We start from the raw sequence: 26,594 nt of genomic DNA, 5'->3' as shown, positions 1-26,594 counted from the left end.
TTAGAAATGTCAAGGTATTATTCTTAAAACTCTGCTGCTCATTCAATATCAGTTTTGTCCATACTTAGTTTTGACATAATGCTTTAATTTTCTACATGAGCATGTAAGACTCTTGACTTTCTGAATCTCAGTATGAGCATCCTGGTAAAATATGTAACTTACTACACAACAGTCTATACATGACTGAATTGTGAAAGCCTTTTATACCATTTAGTTGTCTATACACTGATAAAAACAATTAAGAGGCCTTCTTGTTTATGTATTCTTTATTGTTCACTTTACAAAATTCACAAAGATGCTTTTATCCTACCGACTCTGAAGATATACACTTTACACAATTTATTTTCGTTATCTCTGACAGTATCTCAGGTCATCAGTTGCGAGCTCAGAGTTAATGTAACATGATGTTAAGGAGAAAAAGGCAAATTAATAATAAGCCACATATAAAATAGCATTTAGTTAATTGTTCATGAATCAAAATTACCTATTTAAAATCTGAATTGTATTATCAAGGCCTAAGTGACCACAAAGGTCAATAGCAAAAACATTTCTTTAAAAAAATAACAATGCTGACCAACCTTTCATAAAGTCAACCTATTAATTGAGTTTGATTTCAACTACTATAGCAGTCATACAGTGAAATGTTGACCTTTGTTTATTATTATTATTATATTATTATTATTTTTTCCTTCACATAACGCTGCCCTTGCCCAACACTCAGAATAAAGTGACAGGTGACTGTTGAACAGAAGTATGTACAAGGAATCCCAGTGGGTCATTTAAAGAAATTGTAATTCCTGTTAATTGAAACAAGACAAACGATTTTCCTAGATAATTGAAATCCTGGTTTAAATCAAATTATATCTTGAGGGGAAGGACTGTGCTCCTCTGATGACTGCCTTTGTGCCGGAGCAGGGAGAGGTGGCTGAGGACGGTGCTCATCAGATACAGGAGGGCGCACAGGGGGGCCGCTGTATGGGAGCATGTGCGGTGGAGGAGGTCCACCAGAAGGGAATCGTGGAGGGTACATCATCCCTGGCGGAGGAGGGCCCCACGCTATAGGAAAAGGACCATATGATGAGGATAAGAAAAACAAATTTCAAGGCATGAGTAGGATGCCACTCACCTGGCATAGGGGGCCCTCCTGGCCCTCTTGGAAGGTAATACTCAGGAGGGGGAGGACCATAAGGCGCTCGACGAGGAAAGGGGCCGTCCATTGGACCCATCGCAGGCCCTGGAGGTGCCATACCTCCCATCCTCAGATCTGCATCAGGAGGAGTCCTCCTTTCACCAGGTCCTAGCTGCAGTATTGTATAAAATATAAAATATATAGGTTAATTTGGTTAAGACAAGCATTAAAATAAATATTTAAATAAATATATTTAAATAAATAAACAACCATCATTGGATCATTACCTGCAGATGGTCATGTTCGCCTGGTGCCAAGCTGGTTTCTCTATAAGGTCCATCTGCAATACAATATGTGTGAGGTTAAACATAATCTACAGCAACAAAAGCATAAAGATGGCACTCACCCGTCATGTCTATTGGTGGCCCAGGCGGTCGGCTAACCCTGGGCGGGAGGGGTCCAGGAGCAGGGTGAAGGCCCATTGGCCCCGGAGGAGGTCTCCTATATACTGGCCCTCCTGGTTCAGGGAAAATGTAACCTGCAAGAAAAAAGATTGTTATTATCATTGTTATTTTTAGTTTATTTTTTCCAAGTGCAGCACAATACACAACAGTTGGGCATGCAACTGAAGTCAAATGCATTTAAGAACCATGCACAATAGTTTTTATATCGTTGCCTCTCTACAACAGGCAAAGGCAACAACCTAAAAAAACACTGTTATGACAAATGAAGATTTTGGGGGGATTTTTAAGAAATGTTCTCTGACAACAGGTATGATAGCTAGGTCAGCTTTTCTAGCACAAACCTGGTGGGGCCATGTTCCCGGGAAGCCCAGGAAGAGGTCCCGGCAATGACCCGATTGGGCCTCCGGGCATGGGCCCTGACATGGGGCCTGGTGGGGGTCCCCTTCGATCTCTCTCCCATATGGGAGAAATGGAACCACTGTCTGAATGAGGACCTCCAATCCGCTCCATATCCCCTGGAGGCTCTAATGGACCACGCATCACTACTAAGAAGCAGAGACACACACAAGAGCAACTATTCAAATCACAAACAAGCAAACTCACAGTATACACTGTCATCCACAATAACAATCAATTCAACTGTGTTACATCATAAGCTGCATGCTTGTCCTCCAGCATGATTATAGTGTAAATCATGCAGCAACATGCCACAATCAAAATGCTTCCATACAACTTCCATCAAAGTCACCTCTAGGAGACAATCTATTTGGTGGCCCATCCATCAGTGTTGGAGGAGAAAGGAAGGCTCTTGTTTCAGACGCAGGTCGGCCTAGCGGGGACAGCCCATAAGGAGATCTTTCAGCTAATTTAAAATATATAAAACGGGTCCTATTCATGAAACAACTTCATAAATAATAAATATAAATATGACGTGAGTAGTTCCTACTGTACCTCTGAAAGGCAATGGTCTGGCCAGACTATCCAAAGCATATGGGTCCTTCTCAATGGCTTCTAGTTTGAATTGTGTGTCTGTAAGTCTGTCGCAGGTTTAATTAACACAACAGTTTTACATTTGATCTAATAAGCAAAATAATTGATCATCTTCCATTTAAATCTGAAAGACTTACTTATTCCTGAGGAGCGTGTTCTCTCTTCTGATTTCAGATAAATCCCTTTCTGCTGATCGGGCAGCCAACTGAAAGAGTCAACCATAGATTTCATTATGTATATAAACGGTTGGTTGGTTGATAATTCAAATACAGATTACACATATGTATGTATACAGCGAGGCACTTACCCAGTTATTGTGGGCTTTCTTTTCATGAGATGAGATCTGAGTTTGATATGACTGTTTTGTTTTCTCAAGTTCCTCTTCCATCTCTTCAGCTCGTTGTCTATTAACAATATATTAATAATAAAATATTTATAATGAATGCCTTCTATATACATGTATGATAAGGCCGATAACTAATCCAATCTGTCTGAATCTGAACATAAAATAACAGGTATTCAGAGCTACCTGTAATTAGTGAGTTCTTCCATTGCAATGGCAATATTTTTATCAGCTTTGGTCAGCTTCTCTTCCTTCTGCAAACGCTCTTTTTCTTCAACTGTCAGCAATCTACACACCAATGTCTGTTATGCATTTTAAGTTTTCATTTGTGATTATTGTTGTTTTGTAAATATAATATACCTGTGAAGCTTGAGTTCATTTTCTTGATACATTTCTGTCATTATCTGAAGCTTCTGTTGTAGTACTTGCACCTAAACATCATCATAAAATACGGCATAAAATAAACATTTACTTTTTAACACACTAACACAAGTTACCTGATCAGTGAAGTGTATTGTGTCTGAGTGTAGCGATAACTTCTCATTTTCCAAATCCTTTATGCCTCCTAATACAGTAAACATAAAAAGTTAATGCACACAAATATTTTATGCAAAAAACGATTTCCCAGCTGTTTCAGTCACCTTGCAGATCTTCCTTAGCTTTTACTTCATCATTTAACTTGGCAAAAATCCGATCCTTGTCTTCATCTACCGATTTAAGGTCCGCATTTAGCTATAAAAGATGCCCAAAAGGTTTAATGTTCTTTGCCTCTTTCAAACCACTAAAAGAAGCACAATGTACAGTAAATTCGTTTCATGCACCTTAGCAGCATGAATAAGTTTCTGGACTTTTTGGAGATGTCCCTGGGGGTCTGTAATTGCCCCGTTCGTCTCTCCCCTTGTAGCTGTTCCATTTGAAGTCTCTTTCTCGCCTTTAGTTTCTTGTTCCTCCTCAAGGTCTGAATCCCACGCTCTCATTTGCAAAAGCCGATCTGTCAAGGACTATAACCAGAGAGCACAAGCAAGGCATTATCGACTATGAACTAAATTAATCATTAAATCGCTGTGACGGTATTCTAGCAAGAACCAATACCATAATGCGTTCATCCTTAGTGGCAACATCTTGTAGCATCCCACTATGTGCATGTTCACATCTTCTCATATCTTCTTCTAATTCACTTACACGTTCTGCCCATCCGTCCAACTGTTGCCGCAACTAAAGTAAACAAATAGAAAGAAATTAGCCATTTATAACACGATATAGAAAATGAATTTGTAGTGATTGGTTCTACATGGCCATTGTTCTCCTGTAGAAGGGCGTTCTCCTCTCCAGCAGTCTCCAGGTTTCTCTGTAGCCTGTCACTGTTCATACTATACACTTTAAGAGTGGTTTGCCCCTGCAAAGTGGAGGTTCATGTTATAGTGACAATGTACACTTCAGGTATTTGGCTAAAGACCACAATCACCTGTTCTTCTTGCGACTGGAACATTTGTGTTTCTTCTTCACATGTCTTAACGCTCTCTTCTAAGGCCATTATCTGAACAACAACAGAGAATCTGAATTTCTGTAGTTTCATCAACAAGAAAACGATACAATTAAATCCACATGGACAAGAGGATTGTTACCCGTTGTTCTTGTTCTAGTCTGTGTTCTCTTTGTTGATTCAGCTGGTCCTTCAACCTTTCAAGATCACTCTCAAACTCTTTCTTAGCATGTTCCAATTGATTGGCTTTGGCCTACAAAGTAATTCAATTAAAACAGAGAGTAAAATTTTAATTTTACATATGTCTGAAACTCAAGACATTTTGTATTTGACAGCACAAGGTAATCAATGTAAAAGTGTGTCAGTCAAGTAATCTGTTTTGATGCCTTACCTCAAGCTGTATCGTCTTTTGGGTTTGAGCTAAGACACCACTGTCTCTGAGTGAATCCTCTACGCTGTTATACTGCAAAATATATTGTAAGGTGAATACCTCAAAAGGCGTTAAATTTGACTTAAAACTGAAAACAGATGTACCTCTTGTTGAACTCTACTTAAAGTCTCAAGAACTTTGCATTTCTCATCTAGTAGCTGTGCCACTTGTTCAGCCATGCACCGTTCTTTACCTATAATGCATAACACAGAGTATAGTCCCATATTGTACATCAGAAGACAAAGAAAACTTGCTGTCAAATCTAAAATACAAACACTTACTTCGATACGTTCTGCTTTTGACCTATATAACCAGAAAACATGTTATTCATCAAACACTTAGTGTAGTTGGTGTTAAGCTGTTCTGCAAATACTTACAGAGCTATAACATCTACGGATGAAAACTAATACTGTCACCAGTCCCACCAGACCAGATATAACGACTGGTTCCCATGGCACACCATAGAGGTCTGGACCGGGTCTTATGTCGTCAGGCAGAGCGGACACTACCTGTAACAAAAAAAAAAGGAACCAAGTGTTGTTGGTACGAGACCAATGGACGTACAATCAAACAGCTGGTTAACACTGACAGGGCTTAAAGCATCATATGACACAAACTGTATTTATATCAACATATTTCCAATAGAAAAAAAATAAATATCCTCAAGGGAAAAATCTGCTGTGTTTGTTATATCTCTTCCTGAATGCTAACAAAATATGACAGTAATGCTACGTACATCTTTCACTTTTTCTACCGCAATGCCGTAGTAAGCCGCAGCAGTCTCTTGAAACGCCGCCGCTTTATTGGCCAATTGTTCACTTGCCGGATGATCCGTCATATTGGTAAGATTTTATTTGTTGGTTCTTTTATGAATCTCCTCCTTATCCATCATAATGGTTTCACAAAGTACGAAGCCATAGCCAGGCTAGTAGGCTAGCGGCGACCTCTCCACAACACTAGAGTGAGGCACATCCTGTCAGATCATCGTAGGGGTGGCCGTAAATAAAACAAAAACGTCAACCCAACATCACGAAAAATAATTCTGGTTCATATCCACGACAAGCACATTTCATTTTGACCTCTTGATCACGCTAGAAACAGACCTCCTATTCTAGCTGCATTTAAGGGTTTTACGATTAACATGCTATTAGTACACCCCCCTGCATTTGACATGGTACAATCCAAACGTCACCAGTAGATCATGAACAGCACAGTGCCACGGAGCGATTTAGTGACACCAACATGAACAGGTGGTATATACAAGTTCAATTTAAGTTGTTCAAACTGTGATTTTATTTTGTACATGAAATCAACCAATAATAGTGTTATCTTCTTGGTCATCTAGTTGCCACATTTGGGAGGACTGACTAGGCTTAATAGACACTGCCCAAATTGGCCAAAATAACTCCTGGCCCAAATTGCTTCACTTACCGACACAGGTTCCTCCATGAAGAAACTGGATATTCAAATGCCCCATAAAAGGTTTGAATACAACTTGCTATCCCAGCTGTGTCCCCTGCCAAATTGGCTTCAATGGGCTGGTGATATTCAGCCTGAGCAAGGAATGTCAGTGATGTAGGAGCTAAGCCTGCTTGACAACTGAGATGTGAAAGTACCTAGCCAATAACATACAAGTGCAATGTCTTAAAGAAGCACACACCGATGAAACCATTTTCAAAACATGCACCTTTGAGTGACAAATATTGGGATAGCCTCCTACAATAACTCTGACCTGCATTGTAAGCCAGGTGATGAGTTCCAATGCTCCATGAATATGTCCAAGTGTATCTGCAGAAGTCTTGTCAAGTAAGTCCAAAATCTGATGTGTTGCTCCTTAATCAAAGAAACAATTTTGAATTTACATTTCATTGATATTTTAGATGAACAAAAACCAATAGCTTGTTACCGTTTGTATCGTGTCTTTGGTCCTCAGTCTGTATGTCTCTCATCCCATGTGTTTCCATGTTTTCATTATTGATTTCCTTGTCTTTCCTTTTCCAAATATCCTGTTCTGCAATGAAAATAAACTTACAATTTGAGACCAAGACCTTCATACAATACAATTAATCAATATTTATATACAGTGTTCTTTACCATCAGCTTTGATCGTGGGAAAGGTCTCTTGTACTTTTTCCAATACAAGTTCTAGTTTCTGCAGAGCAATAAAAGTCCTGCTTTTGTCATTATCCTTTTCGGATACAACATTTCCGCTCTCACTTGTCAGTCTTTCCATGTGATAATTCAGAAGTCTTCTAATGTCCAACAGTATGGATGCGTCCGCATCATTTTCACCAGTGGCTGTGTTTAGGCTGCCCAAAATGTAATCCAGAAACTGCAACTTGTGATCCCCAAAATGGTATATTAAAATCTCCAAGTCATTTGCATTCATGGTGTTGAGAATGTTGTTGTAAAGTTTGTGTAGTGTTTTGGGATTGAGGGTGGTCACAGTGGCGCTTTGTACACCAGGAAACTGTATTGAAGGAAAAACGGTTTGTGAATTTGTGATGTCTTTGCCATTATTTACAAGGTCATCATCTTCTTTAATCATAATTTTGACTTGTGGCTCTTCTGATTCTGAATTTAAACCAGTTGTTTCACTGTTGGTTGAATGGATGAAATCTAAAGCATAATTCAAAAGCCCAGATGATTCCACATTTTCATTATTAATGTCTGAACTTGCTGTGGGTACATGTGGCACATTTTGTGATGCAGCAACTTCCCTTTCCTCTTCCACCTTGTAGACATCAGTACTGCTGTCAGTCTCTGTCATCTTATTTCCAGCTATGTTTAAATCAGCGTCATGATTTGAGCTCTTTATGTTGACCTCTGTTTCAGAATGATCTTCTTTAATATTAAAATCTTTATCTTTTTCATCATAGAGTTCATCGATTTCTGACACATCAAATAACTGATTGATTTCTTCAGGTGGATATGGCTTAATTTCCTCCAGGCTAGTGCTCTCTTGGTTATTTTTGGAGACTCGATCATTGTTGGATACAATCTCCAGTAGGTCCTCCATGCTTGCACTGTCCACTTTCTCTTTGAAATCAATATCTTCCGTCTTTTTTACAGTTTCATCAACGTTATCATTCCACTCACCTACTGCCTGTACATTATTCAGATCATGTGTTGTATCTAGATTTTTTCCACTACTTTCCTGTTTTGCTAACCATTCTGGGTCGCTCTCCACATTTGAAGCTTGTGATACTCCATTAAGCTGCCACTCCTTCTTTATTTTCAGTTTCCCATCTTCACATGGCTCCTCAACTAATTCCTGGATGTTTTCTTGATGATCCAAAATGTCTTCACTTTTCTTCACATTTCCCTCTCTATCTTCATTGGTATTTTGTGGTTTAATATTTATCTTCACTTGATCTAAATTTTCAAATATTGTTTCTGTCTCCCCAATTTTATCAAGTCTTAGTTCATCTTTGAGCCTTTCCCCACCAACAAGGTCCTGCTTAGTTTCAATCGTGTTCTCGTTCATGTCTGGCTTTGCATTCACTACTTCCTGGATGTCATTTGCCGTGATTACACTAGCCATTTCCTCCAGCTTCTCATCTCCTGATTCATCTTGTATTTGCTGACCCATGACTGACTCTGGATTCTCTGTCTCGCTAACCTGTGAGTAATCCACATCACCAACTGTTTTGGGGATAGTCCCTCTCTCATTACTTGGTAGTTCAGTCTCAGACATTTCGGACTCACTTTGAGTTATTTCATCGGGTATGCTTTCTATTTGTAAGTCTGTGTTTGCCTCAAAGGCTTTCTGTTCCAGTTGCAAATAATCTTGATTGTCTTGATCATAAACAACTTGCAAACCATGGCTTGGTCCACTGTTTGTTGACAACGCTGTGCCTTCATCTGTCTCATTTGGATCTTTTAATTTGACAGTTTCATCGCTCAAATGGGACAATTTATTTTCATTGGAACTTGTTTCCAAGGTTTGTAAGTTATCTTCCTTGTGCTCTTGATCTGGGTCACTACCATTGACCTGGATGTCCATAACCCTTTTAATGTGATTATACTCCTCATTTGATTCTTTTAAGTCGGCATCCAAATTAGTGTTAATATTGGTTTTGGCTTCTGTTTGCACTATTTCTGGATCTATTACCTCTAGTTGTTTTTGAGATGGAAAGTTGAGTATCGTGTCTTGTTCTGCAACTGGTGGGTCCTTTTGCATTTGATCATTCTCCTCATTTACTCCTCTTCTAAAGCCCAGCATGTCTGTGACACCAATGTCAAACCAAGAACTAGATGCAGGTTGTAACTCTTTTTCCATATCATCAGATGCACTCTCTTGTCTCGGCTCTTTAGTACTCAGGCCAAATCCTAATGTACTTGAAATCCCATTTCCAATCCAGTCCAGTGTCCCGGTTTCTTTTTTCTCCTCTGAATCGAATTGGTTGTCTTCTTGGAGATCAAGGGCAATCTTTCTTCCTCTGAATACCTCAACGGATTCGTCATCTTGTACACTTTTGGTGAGGTCTTCTTGATCTTGTTCATGGTTTTCACTGTCACTGCCAAAACCGAGCCAGCCAGTGACTGAAGATCCCAAAGTTCTTGATGCTTCAGTATCTGGAACTTTTGTTTCTTGACTATTATCTCCGTTTTGTTTTGCTCCGAACCCCAACCACCCTGTGACTGAAGATGTGAGAGATGATTCACCCATGTTCTCTTTTTCGTCCTCATTAGTAATGTCATCTTTTTGTACAAGGTCCCACAATCCTGTCATGGGGGTTTTGAGCCATGGGGACCCAGCCTGTTCATTTACAGTTTCAACATCCTTACTGTCTACTTGTCTACTTTTGGTTTCTGTTGTTGTTGTTGTTTGCTGTGACTCTTGTGAAGAGCTTTGCTGTGTTGTTGGCACTGGTTGAGTAGTTTCTGAGAGATATATATGATTTGCATTATCGTCTAGCTCATTTGTGTCGATTGGATAGCCATTTTCATCAGTACAGATGAAGTCAGATCTCTGAGGAAAACACAACAAATTTGAAAAAAATGTTAAATGTCTACATAGAGGACAGATTGAATATATCTTAGATTAAGATATGTACCTGTGTTTCTAGTATTTTCTCAGTTTTTGCATATATTTCTTCTTCTTTGACGGCATGCTTTGGAAAATATCCAAACTTTCTATCGATCTGATTGAAAATATAATACATTAATACGACATGAGCAGATTACTACATTCATTATTTTCTTTCCTTATTGTTAAAAGCATACAATGTGCTAAACATGCATAAGGTGATCAGCTATGTTAGTAGCCTACTAGAGCTACAAAGGAAAAGCCCAAACAAATCTGATTTTGTTATGGAAGTCGTTTGAAAAAACAGCCACAATTTTTAGTCCTTATTTTTTTTTTATCACAGACATACAGTGCCTGCCCAAAGGTCCTCTCTCTTCCCGGTCAGTTTGTGGTATACAAAGATTATATCTCCTTGTCGGAAGCTCAGGAAGCGACAGTCCTTGTTATAGTGATCCTGGATAGCTTGCACTCGACTCATCCGACCTATATGAAGAGTTAACAATCTAAGAATTTGTCTAAATGTGATGGAATCAAAGATGTAAAAAAACAATGTTTTAGACTGGAGCACTTACTTTCACATTCTGCATCTCCACAGATCTTGTACTCAGACAACAATCCACAAGTGGTGTGAGTTAAAATGAAAAGACATACAATCTGGTAAACCATGAAGGCCACCATAATCTCTGTGGAGTCACAAGAAAGTGTCCACCATAATAAATAAAACCCTACTCAGGCCAATTGTTGTGGCAAGTGGACATTGCCTCTCTACTTCTCGTGTCAGGAAGAGCCAATGGTTTGTGAGTGAGCTGAGATAAGATAAGATATAAGGCTAGTATTGGATAATAATTAACATGCTGATATCAAGTGAAGCAGACAATTGAATTGTATCCAACAAATAATATTCATTTTAAATCAAAAACGAAAAGTATAATTGTTATGTTTAAGGAAAAAAAAAAATACACACACATATTACTTTTTTCCCTTTTTTGTTACCTTTAACCTTAGTTTCGTTGCTATGGTAACCGGCTATGAGCGGCGCACAATAAAGACGTCATCGTTCGTCGCACAAAAATACAAAAATGGCCGCTCTGTCGTGTTTGTGTTTTAGGTGAATTGTCTGCAAAAGGTGATTACTGGTCAATTTATAAACGTTGATTGAAAAAAAAAAAAAAAAAAGATATCATCATGAAGTCGGATGCGGAAGATCTTATGCCCAAACTTCTTCCAGTGGAGTTTCGGCACAAAACCGACGAGCTGGATTTAAATGGACCCCCAAGAAACCCCCAAGAATACCTGCGACAAGTCCAGTACGAATGATATATATATATATATATACATTTAAAGAAAACAACAACAACACACACATATTTGGATTGTTATGTCATCATATTATTTACAGAATAATTAACAAAAACGGGTTGGACTTATTACTTTACTTGACCAACTCTAATTTGTCCCCATTCTCTTTAGGTTGGAGGCGTCAATGTGCCCTGATGTGGTGGTGGCCCAAATCGACCCCAAAAAACTTACACATAAACAAACGGTTAATGCATCAGTGAGTTTGACTTGCGCGTCTCCTTGCCCATGTCCACTAGAACAGTGAGGTTGTACAACGTTAGTTTCTGTTCTTTCAGGTACCGAGTTGCCACGCTGCTCCTAAAGGATTTTCCCCCAGTCTAAGCTGGCAGCAGAAGCAAATTAGCAACTTTTCTGACGTCAGACAGGTGGGGGAAAATACTTCATTACTAGCGCTACGATTTAGGTGGTTTTGCTCACAGCTGTCCATGCTGTCCCTATTTCAGAGCATCACTAAAAACAGGAAACATTGGAGTAGCCAGACCCTCGATGAGAACGTCCTCATGGTAGGAATAATTTTGTCAGATACTTTGTTGAGATCGATGCATTCTTCTTATTTTGTCATTTTGTCAGCCAAAAGCTACAGATGAGGAGGGCTGGAGATGGTTTTGTTTGGGAAAGGGATTTTGTTTAGGCACATCTTCCAACACTGATGCAGATCCATCTACGGAACTTGATTTTAGTCAGGTAAATAATCCAAGCCATTATTTCTTTCAGCTAATATTTTCTTCATTTCATGTTACACAATAAAACGTTGACAGTTTATTTTGTCTAGGTGGGCTTCCCTCCATTCCTTAGCATTGTCAGCAGGCTCAACCAGGTATCTGGTGACTTGGGTTTTGCCATGTTTTAACAGCTAAAAGCCTATCCTAAATGCTTTAATACCTCTTTGTCAGTCCACAGTACTCGTGGTGCTTGAAAATCTTATTAGTTGGTTTGAAGAGAGGGACTTTGTTCCACAGCTGGTGAGTTTGTACCAAATAGCATTACATTGTTTGAATGTATGATACATAGACTGCAATTTCTTACGCTTTTTATTTTAGGGTTGTTGGTTATATGCTTTATTGGCTTGTTTAGAAAAGCCTCTAATACCTGAAGCTCACTCCTCCATCAGACAGTTGGCAAGAAGATGTGCACAGTTACGCAGTACATTGGTAGGGTTATGTATCCAGTTTCATCAACTACTGGTGATGTGTTCTAGAATGAATATTAATACACTTCTTTTTTAAAACAGGAGTCTCAAGATGATGAGAAACTACCTGCTCTCAATTTGCTAATTTGCCTTGTTGCCAGGTAATATCTTTATATAAAGCAAAAAGTCTCAGTAAAACATTCTCTAAATTCCTCAAATTATACTTTGTAATCTGCAGGTACTTTGAACAAAGTGACCTCGCTGACCAGCCAGAGACTGAAAACTGAAGATTCATGGAGTCTATACATAAACCCTGTAAACTGTGTACAAAAGTAATGACAGGATTTGGGATTGCTCAATAATGTTTTTCTTGACTTAGGGAATGCAAAAGATGTGTCAAAAATGCAATTGTACTTGTGCTTTTTTAATAAAATAGGTTTCTAACATTGTCTTCTTGTCCTGAACTGGATACACCCTCAGGGCCGTAACTCTGTATTCTGATGAAACATTGTAATGTTTGTGTGTTTTATAATTCCTTTGTATTTTATCACAAAACTAAGACTAAACTATATTGGCGGTTACCCCTCTTCAGCAGTGTTGGGGAGTAACAGAATACCTGTATTTAGAATACTCACTTTGAGTAACTATTCATTTGAGAGTATTTCAAAGTTACTTTCCTAAAGTCAAAGGAATACATCATGGTCATTACATTTTAGCTTCATAATGCACATTATTAAAGAAGTACTTTTAATATTTTTTTTCCTCCGAAAATGGAGATTTAAAACGCCTTATTTTACATTTCATACAATAAGAATAAGAATTTTTAAAATCAAATTGGTAAATAATTTGTGGGCGGCATGGTGGCGCAGCTGTTAACGCTCATGTCTCTTGGCAAGAACGTCCTGGGTTCGAGTCCCACTCGTAGGTTTCCTCCGGTTTCTCTACCACTAAAAACATGTACAATAAGCCAGGATGAATGACGTGTGTGTATGCTAAAGTATGGTGGTGGTCGTTGGTGCAGATGTGTGGAGTCGCAACAGCGCTTCTGTCAGTCTCCCCCACAGGAAACTGAAGCTATGTGCGTATCCTACCACCGAGTATGGAGTGAATGTAAAATTGTCCCATACAAAGCGCTTTGTGACCATGTCTGTGAAAGGCGCTATACAAATTAAGTCGTAAGTTTATAACAGGGGTTCCAACAAGTGCAGCCTACATTTTTGTAATTATACGTTGTATTTATACATAAATATAATGCAAATCGACTTAAGTATTCCGAATACAATACTCTGGACAAAGCAACGGAATATGTTACAAAATACATTTTGAGGCAAATGTTCAGTATTCCAACTAAATACAATTAAGAGTATTATTCCCTAAACTGTTCTTCAGTCAAGTACTGATATGGCAGAACAAAGAGACAACAATTTAGCAATACTTCACCTTTAATTTTGAAGTTGATAAATCAGTTGGTACAAAAATGGACATCCAACAAAAAAAGAGAAAATCACAAATGTACAAGAGTTTTGACATCCAGATTGTGTGAATTATGAAAATGACAATGCCATGTGCAGCAGATTCAGGTTAAAGTCTCTGGTACAATGGTTTCTCCTCAAGACATTTTGGAGAAGAGCATACTTGTCAAATCCTGGTACCTCTATCATGCGGAAGTAGGGCAAGTTACAGTGTGTCCCTCTCACTATAATCCTAATCCTACATGTTTGGCCACAGTTTTTCCACAAGTATGAGATTTATTGTCACCCTTTGAATACTGGACTGACATAAAAAAGAAAATCCTCTTGAATCCTTTTAAAATATGAATTTTGGAGGTGCAAAAATGTTTTAAAATTGTACTAGTCAATTGAAGGCTTAAATTTCCATTTAGCGGCACTTCAGCGCCTTTTGTCTTTCCTATCTCTGTCCTTATGCTCCCTATTGCCCCGGGAAGATCTTCCCCTTCCCTCCTCGTTCCTCCTCTTTCTTTTCTCCTTGGACCCCTTTGAGTCCCCCCCTCCACTTCTACTGCCTCCACTCTTGTGATGGCTCCGCTCTTCATCCTTCTTCCCGTCTCTGCCCCTGTCTGATGGCCGCCTCTTGCGTTTAGCGCCGTCACGACTGCGGCTTCGGCTGCTATTGGAGGATGATGAGGAGGAAGAAGAGGACGAGGAAGAGCGGCTGGACCCTGAAGATGAGGAGCTGCCGCTGGAGGAGGATCCAGAGGAGGATGAAGAGGAACTCCTGCTGTGACTGCGGCTCTTTTTCCCCTCCTTTTCCTTCTTTCTCCCTCTTCCAGCACTGTTGTTGTCGGTGCCCTCATTTGATGGAGTTGTTGTGTTGGTGGGCTCTGCTGCACTCTCTGGTTCTAGCTCCTGTGGCTGTACTACAACCTGGTTGTCAGTTTCCATAATTTGGTTGCTGTCAGTAGCCATAACCTGGTTGTCCGCTGCATCAGTTGGCCCTTCTAGACCAGGTATGGCAAAATACTCAACCTGGGATTCAGCCAGTGGATTGGGGATGAGCAAGGGCTCCTGGGTCTCAGATTTATCAGCTGCAGCCTCCTCTAGGAAACTAAGCTGCTCACATGCATTTTGGGCTTCTTGGTCGGCAGCAAGCGCTTCAGACGATGGGTGGATCGATTTCTCATGTTGTAGTTCTACAAACTCTAGTTTTTCTTTAGACTCTTCCCCTTGATCTTTACCCTTTTCCTCACGTTCAGAAGATGCCTCAATTTCTGATTCTGGACTAGCATCTTTGTTGCCCACATCCTCCTCCTTTCTGACCTCTTCTACCTGCTCTCCATTCTTTGTGTCATTTCCTGCCTCACTAACCTCCATAACCTCGTCATCTTTTACCACTGCGTCCTTCTCCTCTTCCCCAGTGTTTTTATCCTCATCTGTTTTCTTTTCTTCCCTCTTCGGCATTTCATCCTCTTCCTCATCTTCCTCATCCTCCTCCTCCATCTCTGCTATACTCTTGTTACCCCTGACTTTGACTACCTGCCCTGCTGGCTTACCCTCGGCTGAGTGGTCCATCCCTGAAGTCACTTTGGTGCCATCCTGGTCACGGTTAAGCTGACGACGTGGGCGAGACTCCATCTTGCTGATGTGTTCGGCAAATGCCTGACATCTTTCTTCAAACACAGCTGTCCAAACACAATGAGCAATGATTAAGCCCTTTTAACAATGGTCATCATTCATATTAACTGTGCGAATCGGACAGCCAAACACACCATTTAGTTTCTTTGTAGATTCATCGAGGAGTTTCTGTGTTGCGGTGCACATTTTTCCAGGCAGGTAAAAAATATGAGGCTTTGTCTTGGTGCGTATATATTTTATCAGATGCTTATTGTGATTAGTCCACTCCTCTTGCTATGGAAAGAACAAAGCTTGTAAGTCTTTTTTAAAAATCATTGAAAACCAATGAATATGTAAATCCATACCAGCTGAGCCAATTCCACTTTTTGTTCCAGCAATCTCAGCTCAGTCTGTTTGGCTCGTCTTTCTTCAAACAGTTCTCTTTTTTCGCTCTCCACCTTTTTTCTTTCAGCTTCTGCCTGAACTTCAAGCTTTTGTTCAATTTCTGTACGCCTCTTTTGCTGTGATGAGTTATAAAAGACTTTAGTTGTGAAACAAGAACAACAAAATGTACAAATTACGGCAATATTTCTTACCTTTTCTGTACAAACGTTGGATTCCTGTTTAAATTTCTGCAGGGTACCCATTAGCAGGCCAAACATACGCCGATTTCTTAACCACAACAAAAACATAGTCAATAACTACTCAGCAGAAAACAATTATTTGAAAATGTATGTTATGCTACCTCTGTTTGCCTTTTTCATCCATAGTTTGATCCTGAATGAGGTCTCGGCGTGTTCTCTCCTTGGAGGTAGCAACAACAGACGACTGCAACGCTGGCTATATTCAATACAAAACCACAGTGTAACAAGAAATCAAATGGCCTTTGAACAAAAGTGCTGTACACAAACATTACCTTTTTGACATCGTCATCATCCTCAGCGTCGCTGTCGTGGCGCATCTCTCTCGGGGGCCTCATGTCTCCTCCTGCCAGCCTAAAATGAACAAAGACATCCCGTGTTAAATAGAAAATAATATTGGTATTAAGGTTTAGAACCAGCAGGGAGCTGACACACATCACTTACCTCATAAGGGCTCCATCTATATCCCTCAGCTTGGCAGGGGGTCCACCAGTACCTATGTCGGAGAGACTGCGTCTGAAAATGTACCAGTGACGGTTTTATTATTCATTACAGCTTAATATACAATTCAAAAGAGTGTTTGAAATGTCATTTTAAGTACAAGTAATGTATTATAATTCACATAAAGCACATGACTAATAGTGATTATCGTATACTTTTTCTTTGTACTGCCATTTTTCTTACCTGAGTAAGTTGATTCCTCTGCCTCTACCTCCTCCGGGGCCTGCCATGGGACCGCCCAGTCGACGGAGCTGACCCGGTCTGAGAAAAAAATATCACGTCAATAAATCATTACTAAGCTTAACGCAAAACATGTCAGTGTGAATAATAATAAACCAAACTTTAACGTTTTTAATAGCAGTTACTGTATTAGCCCATTACAAGCATCAAGCCAGGCCCAATAAAGCCCACAATGTCAAATATAAAGTGGATTGTCTCAATAAGTACAATTCTGATACTGCACCATGAGCAACCTTTTTTTTTAGATAAATAACATGGTTACAAACAAGCGCACGTAAACACAGCACAGCACCAAAAGGGGACGCAGTTTGCTAACTAGCCTTCTCGACGGCCTTTGCTAATACGTCGCTTGTTGGTCGTGTCCGTGTTACGGATGTACCGCGCAAAACCAAATGATTCTTATTAACACAATAGTTCACCTTGATTCATTTGGGTCTCGTCCAGTTAATTTGCGAATATTATCATCCACACTTTTTAAGCTTTCTTTAGCTTTTTCGAGCTGATCCTGCAAACTCCGCACCGCCACCGCCATCTTGCTTTCTTGTTCGCGCGAGTCACGTGTGTATCTTCTTCTACACGTTTCCTCTTCTTCGCTAACAGCCTGGGAGCCCGGGGGCACGGCCCCTCCTGCTGGCCTTTCATTGAACGGCTTCTTTTTTTGATGAACTAGTTCAACTTTTCACTCAAATCAGGAATAAAGTTCAAAGGTTGTGTAGAGACCTTAATTGGCCTTGATTATGTCCTTTGTCATGAACAAGTAATATTATTTTTCTCAATTGTGTATCTAGTCGTAAGAGCCTATACAGCGCAACAGAAGACAAACAAGTATTGAGCATTGAGTTGGGAAATTTGTTGACACCCGGCTCAGATTAGTAGTCTAGTAAATTGGTGGTTCAAAATCCCAATCCCCTGGGAAGATAGCTGGTCCATGGATACAGCTGATGGGGATCCTAATAAATGAACAAATAAACAAAAATCCAAGCACAGACTGTCATTGTTTTCTTGGGCAAGAACCTACACCCGCTTTGCCACTGGGAACGTACTGCGTGAGTAAATGATGTGTTGTGGGTAGAGGGGCTGGTGGCAGTGAATGGCAGCTGCCCTTCTGTCATTCCATTCCGGGCAGCTGTGACTACAATAGTAGCACACCACATCGAGTAGTAATTAAGACTACAGTCTGAAAAGCTTGTTAACTAGGCGTGTAAAGCACAGTGCAAGTTCAAGCCATTATTTAAATTGTATATTGCACACCCTTGCCATCAATTACTCATCTACATCTTTAAGGCTTGATCTTGTATCGAATAAATTGGTTCACTTTGGGAAAAAACAAACACTTTGTAAATGAAATATGCATAGAAACAACGCAAAGACAAGTCTTTCATATATGTACACTTTTATTTACTGATTAAAAGAAGCATTCATTCCACAATTAATCAAATGAACATCCTTGCATGTCTTTCATTCAAACTTTACATGGAGTAAGCTATGTACGACATTGATCAACTAATATTTCAATATCCTGTGAAAACAATAGCCTGAAAAATTTACCTCCATTTTATATAGGTTTAATGAAAACACATTATGCCAACCTCCAAATTGAATGCTTAATTACTTGAGCTGAACTGGAAGTGTGGACTCTGTTGAAATTATAATCAGTTGGTGGAGTCAGAAAGTGTCACATTAAAACAACAAACTCAAACTCTTCCAAGCAAGGAATTTCCTCCCACACAATGCATTAATTTTTAAAACACTTACACAAGAAGAGAAAGCTCTTCATAGGAACATAAAACATGGTCAAGTTATTTCTGCAAAAAGAAAACCTTTGACAACATTTGTAATAAACTTCATGTTCATTCATTGAACCTGGACAAGTGTTGCATAACAGTGTATTATACTAATATAAATGTATAGTTGATACCTATACAAATATGCTCTGTGCAAGCTCTACATTTATCTATAGAATATTTCACTCCACTTTAATTTAAGAAGCTGGAGCTGTCAGCACTGCTTGTGCCCCTTTGTGGTCACTAGTATAACTGTTGTTCTTGCAAATGGTCTTGATTTTAAAAACAAATGCACAATATTCATACCACAATAAAACTGGGTCCATCTAACCAGTCTCATAGAGACTAAGAGTGAGGCGTTGTAATCACCACTGTCGCTGGACTGGCGGATCAGAATAAATCAACAATTCAAACAGTAAATGATAAGAAACACACTTTCATAAGGCCAAGTATTGTCATTGCAAGAACCTAACACTGTATTTATTACTGATAACAGGAAGAAAAAAATGAATAAACTGTGGATTATATGCATTTCTTTTGCATAGTTTTGAGGCTGGACAGGGAAAAACCCAGTACACTTGACAAGGTTGTTGGCTGACACTAAGCATTCATGGCCAATCTCAATTATACCTTTCTCCTCAAGACAATGCATTTCACCTAAAGACATGATGTAACCTTGTGTAGAGATGAATCACATTTACAGAGAACAAAAAAGTTACCCATTGTATAATCATACAGCCTTGCTTTTGAGAAAATACTTAAAATCCACAACCATCAAGTTTAATAGCAGAAGGCCTTGGGCTGTTGATTAAAACAATATATTAAGAAAAAACATGTTTTGTCATTTTTTATTCTGTCTTTTGTTTCTGTTCACTATATGGACATCCAGCCTTTATGAGTAGAGTTTGAGCACTGACTGAACAAATTGGTCTGGTCTGACTGACATTGATATGACAATGCTGCTTTGGTAATAAAATAACACACACTTGTCTGTTTTTCAGCGAGTTGCTGAAAGAAGTTGCAGTTCTACAAGTTTATGTGCAATAGCTGTAACAAAACCTTCAGACTTGCACACCAATGAACACGCTTTCAGCTGCTCTCAACAGTTTCAGGTGGACGAGATTAGAGACCAGCTCTTGGAATTCAAATGGCCAGCCTTGCTTTCAGGATTCCTCTCTATTCAAAGAAGACAGAACATTAAACAGTAACTGCTGGTGTGATACTGCTGTATAAACCTTTCAGTTCAGTGAACAAATAACACAGCTGTACATACAACTAATGGTCTCCAGACACTTCTGTATAACTACTGAAACATTGGACAGATATTCAGTGACTATGAAATATTTAAAACAAATGTAGACCAACTATATTATACACACATTTGCACACATGGAGGTAAAGAGTAGCTCTTCCTCTCAGACATAGGAGTGTAACCAGACACAAGAGCTCGGTAAAATTGCCACTGGAAGTTGTGTTAACAGGTCACAAATCATAAAAAACTCAATTAAAAAAGAAAAATAAACTTCAAAAGTCACTCCTGAATGGTATCACAACCCTTTGCTCTGACCATCTTGTAAGCTCGTAAGTGTCAGCATTTCCTGTTTGCTCTTCCCACAAAACCCTAAAGCAATTATTGACACACTTGGTGTTAATGCAGAGTATCAAAACCAGTATGCTACCTTGTTGGCAGATAGCCTGAGCAACCTTCATGTGGAATGTCCTGTCGTTAGCCTAGCAGCATTTATGCACATTACAGCATTAAAACAGGGACTAACCCCCTGTCCAAGTTGAATTACATGCACCCTGGGTTTCGAGAACAAAAACCTCAAGTTACACAGCTGTCATGCAATAAATATGGATCTTGTAACACTGATACCCAGCATAGTAGCTCTGAACAATAGCTATCAAATGGTTTAATCCCTGCATTTTCAAGCCAACTCTTTGTCTAGAAGTGTTCAACTTTACATTCACTCCATTCACCCAGTAAATAAAGGACTGGCATTATCTGGGATCTCCGCATGCTACCACAGGTTTGTAACCTGTACTACACTAGCTTGGTGTTTCACACTCACTCATCCTGTTTAAAATCAGATTTTAGAAAGCACAAAATTACCGCTTACACTGACTTGCTTTGGTACACCAGCCCAGTTTAGTACAGTTACAGCAGAGTGGGAGCTAGCAATGCCAAGGTCAAACTGAAAGTATGTGATATGACCTTGTGAAAATAGAAGAGGTACAGGGTGTGCACAGCCTCCTGCTCCTGTTTGTGCTCTTCAGACAGTCTCTCTCAGCTTGGTTCACTATGGTCTTTGGCAGCTCTGCAGGTAAGAGGATGACAGATCCACTGACTCTTTAAGCTAGAGGCCTGAGTTATTGTTACCATTCCACCACCTCCCCTTTTCCGAAACAAAGCTAACCCTGAGAACAAGCCATTTCTGCTCCTGCTGCACAATTAGAAATAATACACAGAACGACGGACGAGTGTGGGAACCACATTCATACTAGTTTAGTTGTCTAATAGATACACGAGTCATATTGCGCAGACAACACAGGCACACTCAATAAGATATTTTAAATAGATAGACCATGTGTGAAAGATCCTACAGTTGGAACAAGCAACAAAGATCACAAACAGGCATAATGTGGGAAAGAGGTTTAAAAATCAGTGAGCCTTCAGATGCTTTTAGGCACATGTTGGATGACTGTTCAGCTTGTAGCAATTGACTATTTAAAATCATTTGCTATATGCAAAAACCAATAGAGCTTTCGACAAACCCACCGACCATATATTCTGGAAAATCCATGTGCATTTTCATGTTAGTAAAATGCAAGAGTCAAAGATGAAAGCAAATTTAAACATATGTTTTGCTTTTATCCACATGTTGCTGCATGCAACAGATCAATTATAACCTTTTGTGTAAATTGTTATCATTATTATTTCTTCAATTAAAGTTTTAAAGTTTATAGACCAAAAGTCTTGGGAAAAAAAGGGTGTTGGTTAAGTATTGTAAATCTGTTGGTGAATTGGAGGGTGCAGGTCTAGAAATGGCCTCAGGTGGTTTTAAAGTAGCTACTGGTACCAAAGTGCTTTAATCCTGAGATATTGACCAAGGAACCAAGAGATTTTCATGGCTAAAGAACTGTGGTCCATGAAGTTTCAGGCGAATAGCTCCTGGTTAACCAAGAAAAGTGCTGGCACTATAATGACAAGCTCATTCAATCGATAGCAGCCTCCCTAGTATCTGACCTGGCGTTGTGGCCATTCTCGGGATCAACTGGTAAAATCCCTGCCCAAAAATTACCTTTGTCAAGACACAAGTGTGTTATCCACATATACAACAGTCACACACAGGTATCAGATGAGGAAAACTTGGCCTAATCATTCCCTGGTGCAATACCAACATTTGGTAACTCAGCAAGTGCATATGTTGACAAAGACTTTGAGTGTTCCCAAACTTGCTGGCTGAAGACATCTTAAGAATATGCACTCAAAATAAAAAGGTCCTGATAATAAAGATTCCTCAAATAGACTACATTCTGTCTGTACAGCCAGTAACTGGGCCAAGCATTTCAACTATCTCAACACAGATTTTCAGCATGCCAACACATCTACTGGGGATATAAACATGTGCAATGAGCAGACCACCATCTTTAACCTTAATCTTTGAAAACAAATGTATGATTAAGTTCGCAAACCCTCGATAGTGGAGTGAGGTTTGAGCAAATGGCAAGCTAATCATCACAATAAACAAGTATCCAGAAAACAAGGGCATTCGCAAGGCAACAGTGACTCAAAAAATAAAATATATTTTGAGTGATTGTTTCACACAACCCACAAGACAACATCGCCCCACTGTTATGGTCATAGTGATTTTAAAATCCTACCTGAGACTAATGAAAATATAATAACCTATAAGCCACAGAATAGAGCCCCATAACTGAATACCATGTTGTGCTGCGAGTGCCATTAGTCATCAAACAGTAGTCCTGGCTCTCACGGAAACAGACGTCTAACCCTGACTGCTGGCGGTAGATATAGAATAATATAGGTGTTACCGAAACAAGCACCGTGACAAACAGACTTGACTGGCCAACAGAATGATAAATAAGTTACATTCAGTGCATCCGTTTTTCATTATCCCTGTTGTTCATGTAATTTCTCTGTAGAGATAACAGGTTTGGCTGTGCTGTTGCTGGTTTGTACGCAACATCTTGGTTTGAAAGCTCTGACAAAAACAAACATCAGTGTTAGTTCAGCACAACCTCCTGAAATGTTCGGAATAAGAGGTCCCACTTGAGCCATGGCAATTGGAAACACATAGCCATTTCTATTAACACATGTTGCATTTCAGAGCTGTGCACAATGATTAAGTAGATGCCTACAATGGCATCAGTAACATACAGAATATATAAACACTCTGATCTATTAACCTGTCAAAACGTCTTTGCCTCGAGATACCACTGATGTATCATAGAATATACAAAATAGATGTAAATATATCAGCTTTCAACATAACAAAATAAAATAGGGGTGAGTTATAGTGACAGGGATGTTGTGTTATTCAGATTTTGGCTATATTTGTCAGTCGGAAGACAAGGTTCCATCTTTGTCATCTAGAGTGAGTAGTTGAGAATATTAGCAGGGTGGGAAGACTTTAGCAGCATGACATGTACGTATGAACTCCATCTTTTAAATGCTACTGAACGAAGATTCTAACCCGGAGTCGTGGAAAAGACATGACTGTAGCCAAAACGGCATTTGCACCGTAGCCATATACAGTAGAAATTTCCCACCCTGCTGAACATTTTCTCAAAGAAGACAAAGGCAGAATGTGCACCAGTCAGAGCATTCAACAAGCTGCAAAGACTATCATAATAAAGTATATTGACCTCCACTGCTTAACATCAAGACTGACTAATGCCAAAAAGATCTTTAAACTAAAGCAGTCATCCCCTGCACTTTCAGCCCCTTATATTTAATCCATTATCATTCGGCCCATCTGTCCCGTCTTCTTTGTGGGCAGGATAGCAATGCAAAAACACACACAATATAGGCAAACAAACCACCACACACAAATTAGGATTAGAATCAGGGCCAAGACTTAACTCTAAAGAGGCTCCAGAGACTATTAAGGTAAAGGAGAAACCTTGAGCCCCATAACATACTTGTGAACAAAACCAGACCAGACCGACTGTGCCAACCAACTCAAAGAAAACACTCAATGATTGGCAATAAGCAGAAACAGATAAATAACATTAAAATAAAGGGTGTTTTATATCACTGATGTCTGAATGACATAGTCTGGCCTGGTTCTGACACATTGGCTATTTTAAATACAGTGTGCACTCTGGCTACATGCCTGTGCTGAAGGCATGCACCTCTTGGTGGAAATGCTGGGTGGGTTCAGATAAAACCAGGTTAGAATCCAGAGATGGGTGCCAGACGCGTCCAAGGCCCAGCGACACTTCTTTCACCAGATTATGAATGGGATCACCTTCCATGCACACAGACTGGTCAGGGTCAAAGTCGATGCTCTCTTCTGACACGGTCAGCAACTCAAGGCTGGATCCTCTCAGCCGGGAGATGGCCACTAGGTTATGAGACCAGACGGTGTAACCTTTGTATGAACAGAAAAATGAATAAGGGTGATTTAAAAAAAAAAAATCTTAATAATTGAATAATGAGCGTTAAGAGAAAACACTCACCGTGCATGACCAATACGGTCAACTTCGTACATCTCCATGCCAAGAGAACCAACGGGTCCTCATTGCGATTGATGCTGAGGTCAGGAAAGTCAGGGTCATCCCTCAAGAGCAGGAAATGAGTCAGTGTTTTGTTGTACTGGAGAGAAATGAGCTCCAGCGTGGCATCAGTCACAACGGTGCTGTAGCTGTCGAGGTGGAGACGCTCCAAAGGGAGACTCGGTTTGAGAATCCTAAGGAGTTCCGAGTTGTCCACTTCCAGGGCCATGATGTAGACTCTCAAATTAGTGCTAACACGGACCTATTGAGAAACACATGAATACAAGAGATATTTTCAACCAAGAAAAATAAAGTAGTGTTTCCTTACAAGTGCCTTCCAGTCATCTTCTGTGGCTGTCCCCTCTAATGGTTTAATCTCGAGGGCAGCTCCATTGAGCAGCAGTGATAGACGGTGCAAAGGAGTACGACGTGGAGATGCCAGTAAACCACAAAGCTCGGATGTCAAATCAGAAAAATCCAGAGCAAGGGATCGAAGATTTGAGAGACGACCCAACTCGGGTGTTGAGATGAGGGGTCCTAAAGAGAGCATAACCAATTCAAACTACCTTTAAACAAGTTTGCAGATAAGAAAATCCAATGTATGTTTGATTAATCACACAAACCAAGCTGGTGGTCCAATAAACTGAGGTGCTGCAGTGTCTCTGTTGAAGGGTTGGACAGGCAAGCCAAAGAGCTGGGGGTCACCAGACCGAGCATGAAGCTACATGAAAGCCACCTGAGCTGCCGACTGTTGGACAAAAACTCCATGAACAACTGTTGGATTCTGTGGAGAGCAGAGGGCAGCAGTAATCAGCAAGGGAAGGATGAGAATTTATACATTTCATGTTCATTACAACCTGTGATACACAGGAACAACCCTGTTAAACTAGGAAGGACTCTCAAAAAAGTTACTTATTTTCAATGTGTTTGTAGCTTTAGATATTCAAAGTGTGTGCAACAGAGTTTGGGATGGAATGTTATACATTTTAGCAGTGGATATTTAGCCGGAAGCAGCTTTTCAATTGTTGGGCTATTATGATATAACTTGCTTCTAAATCGTATCACATGCACATTACTGCCCGGCAACGTAAAAGCATACACTAGGGTTTATGCTTGTTGGTTAGTCTCAAAATATAATTAACCCCAATTCTTTAACTCAAAGGTTAACCATATCCCTGTTCGTAACCTTAATTTGTGTCAAGAAATCGAGTGTTTTCACAGCAGACCGTCCATATTGAGCAGACCATCTAGCACTAACCATGTCACAGACGGGAAGGTGTAATCACATGATATGAGTTGACAATTTAGGTTACAGCGCAATTAATGAAAAATATAATTTATACTAGAGTTATCATTCATTAGATGTATTTACCACAGTTCTTTTTATTTATTTATTTTTATTAGCGGTAGTACACCCTGTGTGGCGGATTTGGTAACACATTTATAACATACCACTCCATCCCAACTCTATTTAATGATGATGCAAAAAAAAGTTCTTTCAACAATGTTTGCTATCCTCAAGTCATAGTGAACCGTAGCACTGTGAACTTTAACATGGATTAACATTAAATCAATTATAAATGGAAACAGAACCTTTAACTATAGTAATTGCTTACTCATTGATCTTTTTGTCACCCCGCCCAATTTGGTGGAGGTTGGAACTGTCCAACAGTCCCTCTTGTTGAAGAACACAAGTATCACCATACAGGCGGAGCCTCTGGAGGTTTCTAGACAGTAAAAGAAAACAATGTGTCAATGAACAATTGGTAGGACAAAAACGGGTAAAATACACGTGTGTGTCCATATTATGACAAAACTGTGGACTTTGGTTTGAATGTTGAATTAAGAGAGGCCACATTCTGTACAAATCCACACTACAGATGAAAGTGTGGGGTTTTACAACATGTAGGCTTCTGGTTATTTAGCTAACGTAAAATAGACACATGCTGCACATGTCAAAACGCACACAGCATCACACACACAATACTTAATACTTTACTTAATATTGTTTTGCTTCATTCATTCATTGTACAGTCGATTTGATGAAGCAGAGGTCTATACATTGTACTATAGCAAAACGGGGGGTTCCGACAATAACAATAGTTTAATTGTTATTGTCAGACAAATAAATGATCGTGAACGTCACATACAATATACATGGGCTCACAAACCATGAAAAGACGGTGGTTTCTGTTTTCTTATTTACGCCACTGCAGACATAACCCCTGATTACGTAACAGCAAATGTCAGGGTTTG

At 39.6% G+C, this 26,594-nt stretch overlaps 4 protein-coding genes across 6 annotated transcripts in view; 1 reads left to right on the top strand and 3 right to left on the bottom strand.

The window, feature by feature from the left end:
- Positions 1–296: 296 nt before the first annotated feature.
- Positions 297–5,820, bottom strand: mia2 (MIA SH3 domain ER export factor 2). 3 transcript variants are annotated; one of them, XM_079573027.1, is made up of 23 exons: positions 5,576–5,820; positions 5,217–5,348; positions 5,121–5,142; positions 4,944–5,032; positions 4,801–4,872; positions 4,552–4,662; positions 4,392–4,463; positions 4,218–4,322; positions 4,019–4,141; positions 3,748–3,927; positions 3,568–3,658; positions 3,424–3,491; positions 3,287–3,357; positions 3,113–3,214; positions 2,891–2,987; positions 2,721–2,788; positions 2,545–2,630; positions 2,342–2,422; positions 1,935–2,135; positions 1,536–1,667; positions 1,417–1,469; positions 1,127–1,301; positions 298–1,056 (listed from the first exon to the last, which is right to left on the bottom strand). In XM_079573027.1, exons 1-23 carry the CDS (start codon positions 5,675–5,677, stop codon positions 854–856), a joined length of 2,436 nt encoding a protein of 811 aa, XP_079429153.1. In that variant the 5' UTR covers positions 5,678–5,820; the 3' UTR covers positions 298–853. The 3 variants fall into 3 exon arrangements, with proteins under 3 accessions (XP_079429154.1, XP_079429153.1, XP_079429152.1); XM_079573026.1 differs by having other exon boundaries at positions 299–1,056; positions 1,935–2,138; XM_079573028.1 differs by lacking the exon at positions 1,935–2,135 and having other exon boundaries at positions 297–1,056.
- A 5,125-nt stretch (positions 5,821–10,945) lies between these two features.
- On the top strand, positions 10,946–12,798 carry gemin2 (gem (nuclear organelle) associated protein 2). The gene is made up of 10 exons (XM_079574056.1): positions 10,946–11,178; positions 11,342–11,426; positions 11,506–11,595; positions 11,674–11,733; positions 11,801–11,914; positions 12,003–12,047; positions 12,124–12,192; positions 12,271–12,381; positions 12,462–12,520; positions 12,598–12,798. The coding sequence occupies exons 1-10, from the start codon at positions 11,057–11,059 to the stop codon at positions 12,644–12,646; spliced, it is 804 nt and encodes a 267-aa protein (XP_079430182.1). The 5' UTR covers positions 10,946–11,056; the 3' UTR covers positions 12,647–12,798.
- A 1,024-nt stretch (positions 12,799–13,822) lies between these two features.
- pnn (pinin, desmosome associated protein) lies at positions 13,823–17,392 on the bottom strand. Its single transcript, XM_079573004.1, has 9 exons — positions 17,232–17,392; positions 16,756–16,833; positions 16,516–16,587; positions 16,347–16,425; positions 16,176–16,270; positions 16,027–16,102; positions 15,796–15,951; positions 15,586–15,724; positions 13,823–15,498 (listed from the first exon to the last, which is right to left on the bottom strand). The coding sequence occupies exons 1-9, from the start codon at positions 17,342–17,344 to the stop codon at positions 14,249–14,251; spliced, it is 2,058 nt and encodes a 685-aa protein (XP_079429130.1). The 5' UTR covers positions 17,345–17,392; the 3' UTR covers positions 13,823–14,248.
- Positions 17,393–21,555: 4,163 nt separating this feature from the next.
- The window catches only part of fbxo33 (F-box protein 33), a 5,682-nt gene continuing 643 nt past the window's right edge, over positions 21,556–26,594 (bottom strand). The window contains exons 2-6 of the mRNA XM_079572934.1: positions 25,955–26,065; positions 24,962–25,122; positions 24,667–24,875; positions 24,303–24,600; positions 21,556–24,214 (exon numbers count right to left, since the gene is read on the bottom strand). Coding sequence (XP_079429060.1) covers positions 23,949–24,214; positions 24,303–24,600; positions 24,667–24,875; positions 24,962–25,122; positions 25,955–26,065 — 1,045 coding nt within the window. The 3' untranslated portion in view covers positions 21,556–23,948. The remainder of the gene's footprint in view (positions 24,215–24,302; positions 24,601–24,666; positions 24,876–24,961; positions 25,123–25,954; positions 26,066–26,594) is intronic.

This window comes from Gobius niger (assembly GCF_951799975.1).
Source record: "Gobius niger genome assembly, chromosome: 16".
In the NCBI taxonomy this organism is placed as follows: domain Eukaryota; kingdom Metazoa; phylum Chordata; class Actinopteri; order Gobiiformes; family Gobiidae; genus Gobius; species Gobius niger.
This window is presented reverse-complemented; position numbering and strand designations above follow the sequence as displayed.

Excerpts from the sequence above, each read along its gene's own strand:
- pnn (XM_079573004.1), bottom strand. The coding sequence starts at position 17,344 with ATGGCGGTGGCGGTGCGGAGTTTGCAGGATCAGCTCGAAAAAGCTAAA. Across the intron at positions 15,952-16,026 it reads CCAACGTTTGTACAGAAAAG|CAAAAGAGGCGTACAGAAAT; the intron begins GTAAGAAATATT and ends AACTCATCACAG. Across the intron at positions 15,499-15,585 it reads ATCTACAAAGAAACTAAATG|CTGTGTTTGAAGAAAGATGT; the intron begins GTGTGTTTGGCT and ends GTGTTTGGACAG.
- mia2 (XM_079573026.1), bottom strand. The coding sequence starts at position 5,677 with ATGACGGATCATCCGGCAAGTGAACAATTGGCCAATAAAGCGGCGGCG. Across the intron at positions 4,142-4,217 it reads TACAGGAGAACAATGGCCAT|TTGCGGCAACAGTTGGACGG; the intron begins GTAGAACCAATC and ends TGTTTACTTTAG. Across the intron at positions 2,423-2,544 it reads CAGACCATTGCCTTTCAGAG|GCCGACCTGCGTCTGAAACA; the intron begins GTACAGTAGGAA and ends TGTCCCCGCTAG.
- gemin2 (XM_079574056.1), top strand. The coding sequence starts at position 11,057 with ATGAAGTCGGATGCGGAAGATCTTATGCCCAAACTTCTTCCAGTGGAG. Across the intron at positions 12,193-12,270 it reads GGGACTTTGTTCCACAGCTG|GGTTGTTGGTTATATGCTTT; the intron begins GTGAGTTTGTAC and ends TTTTTATTTTAG. Across the intron at positions 12,382-12,461 it reads CACAGTTACGCAGTACATTG|GAGTCTCAAGATGATGAGAA; the intron begins GTAGGGTTATGT and ends TTTTTAAAACAG.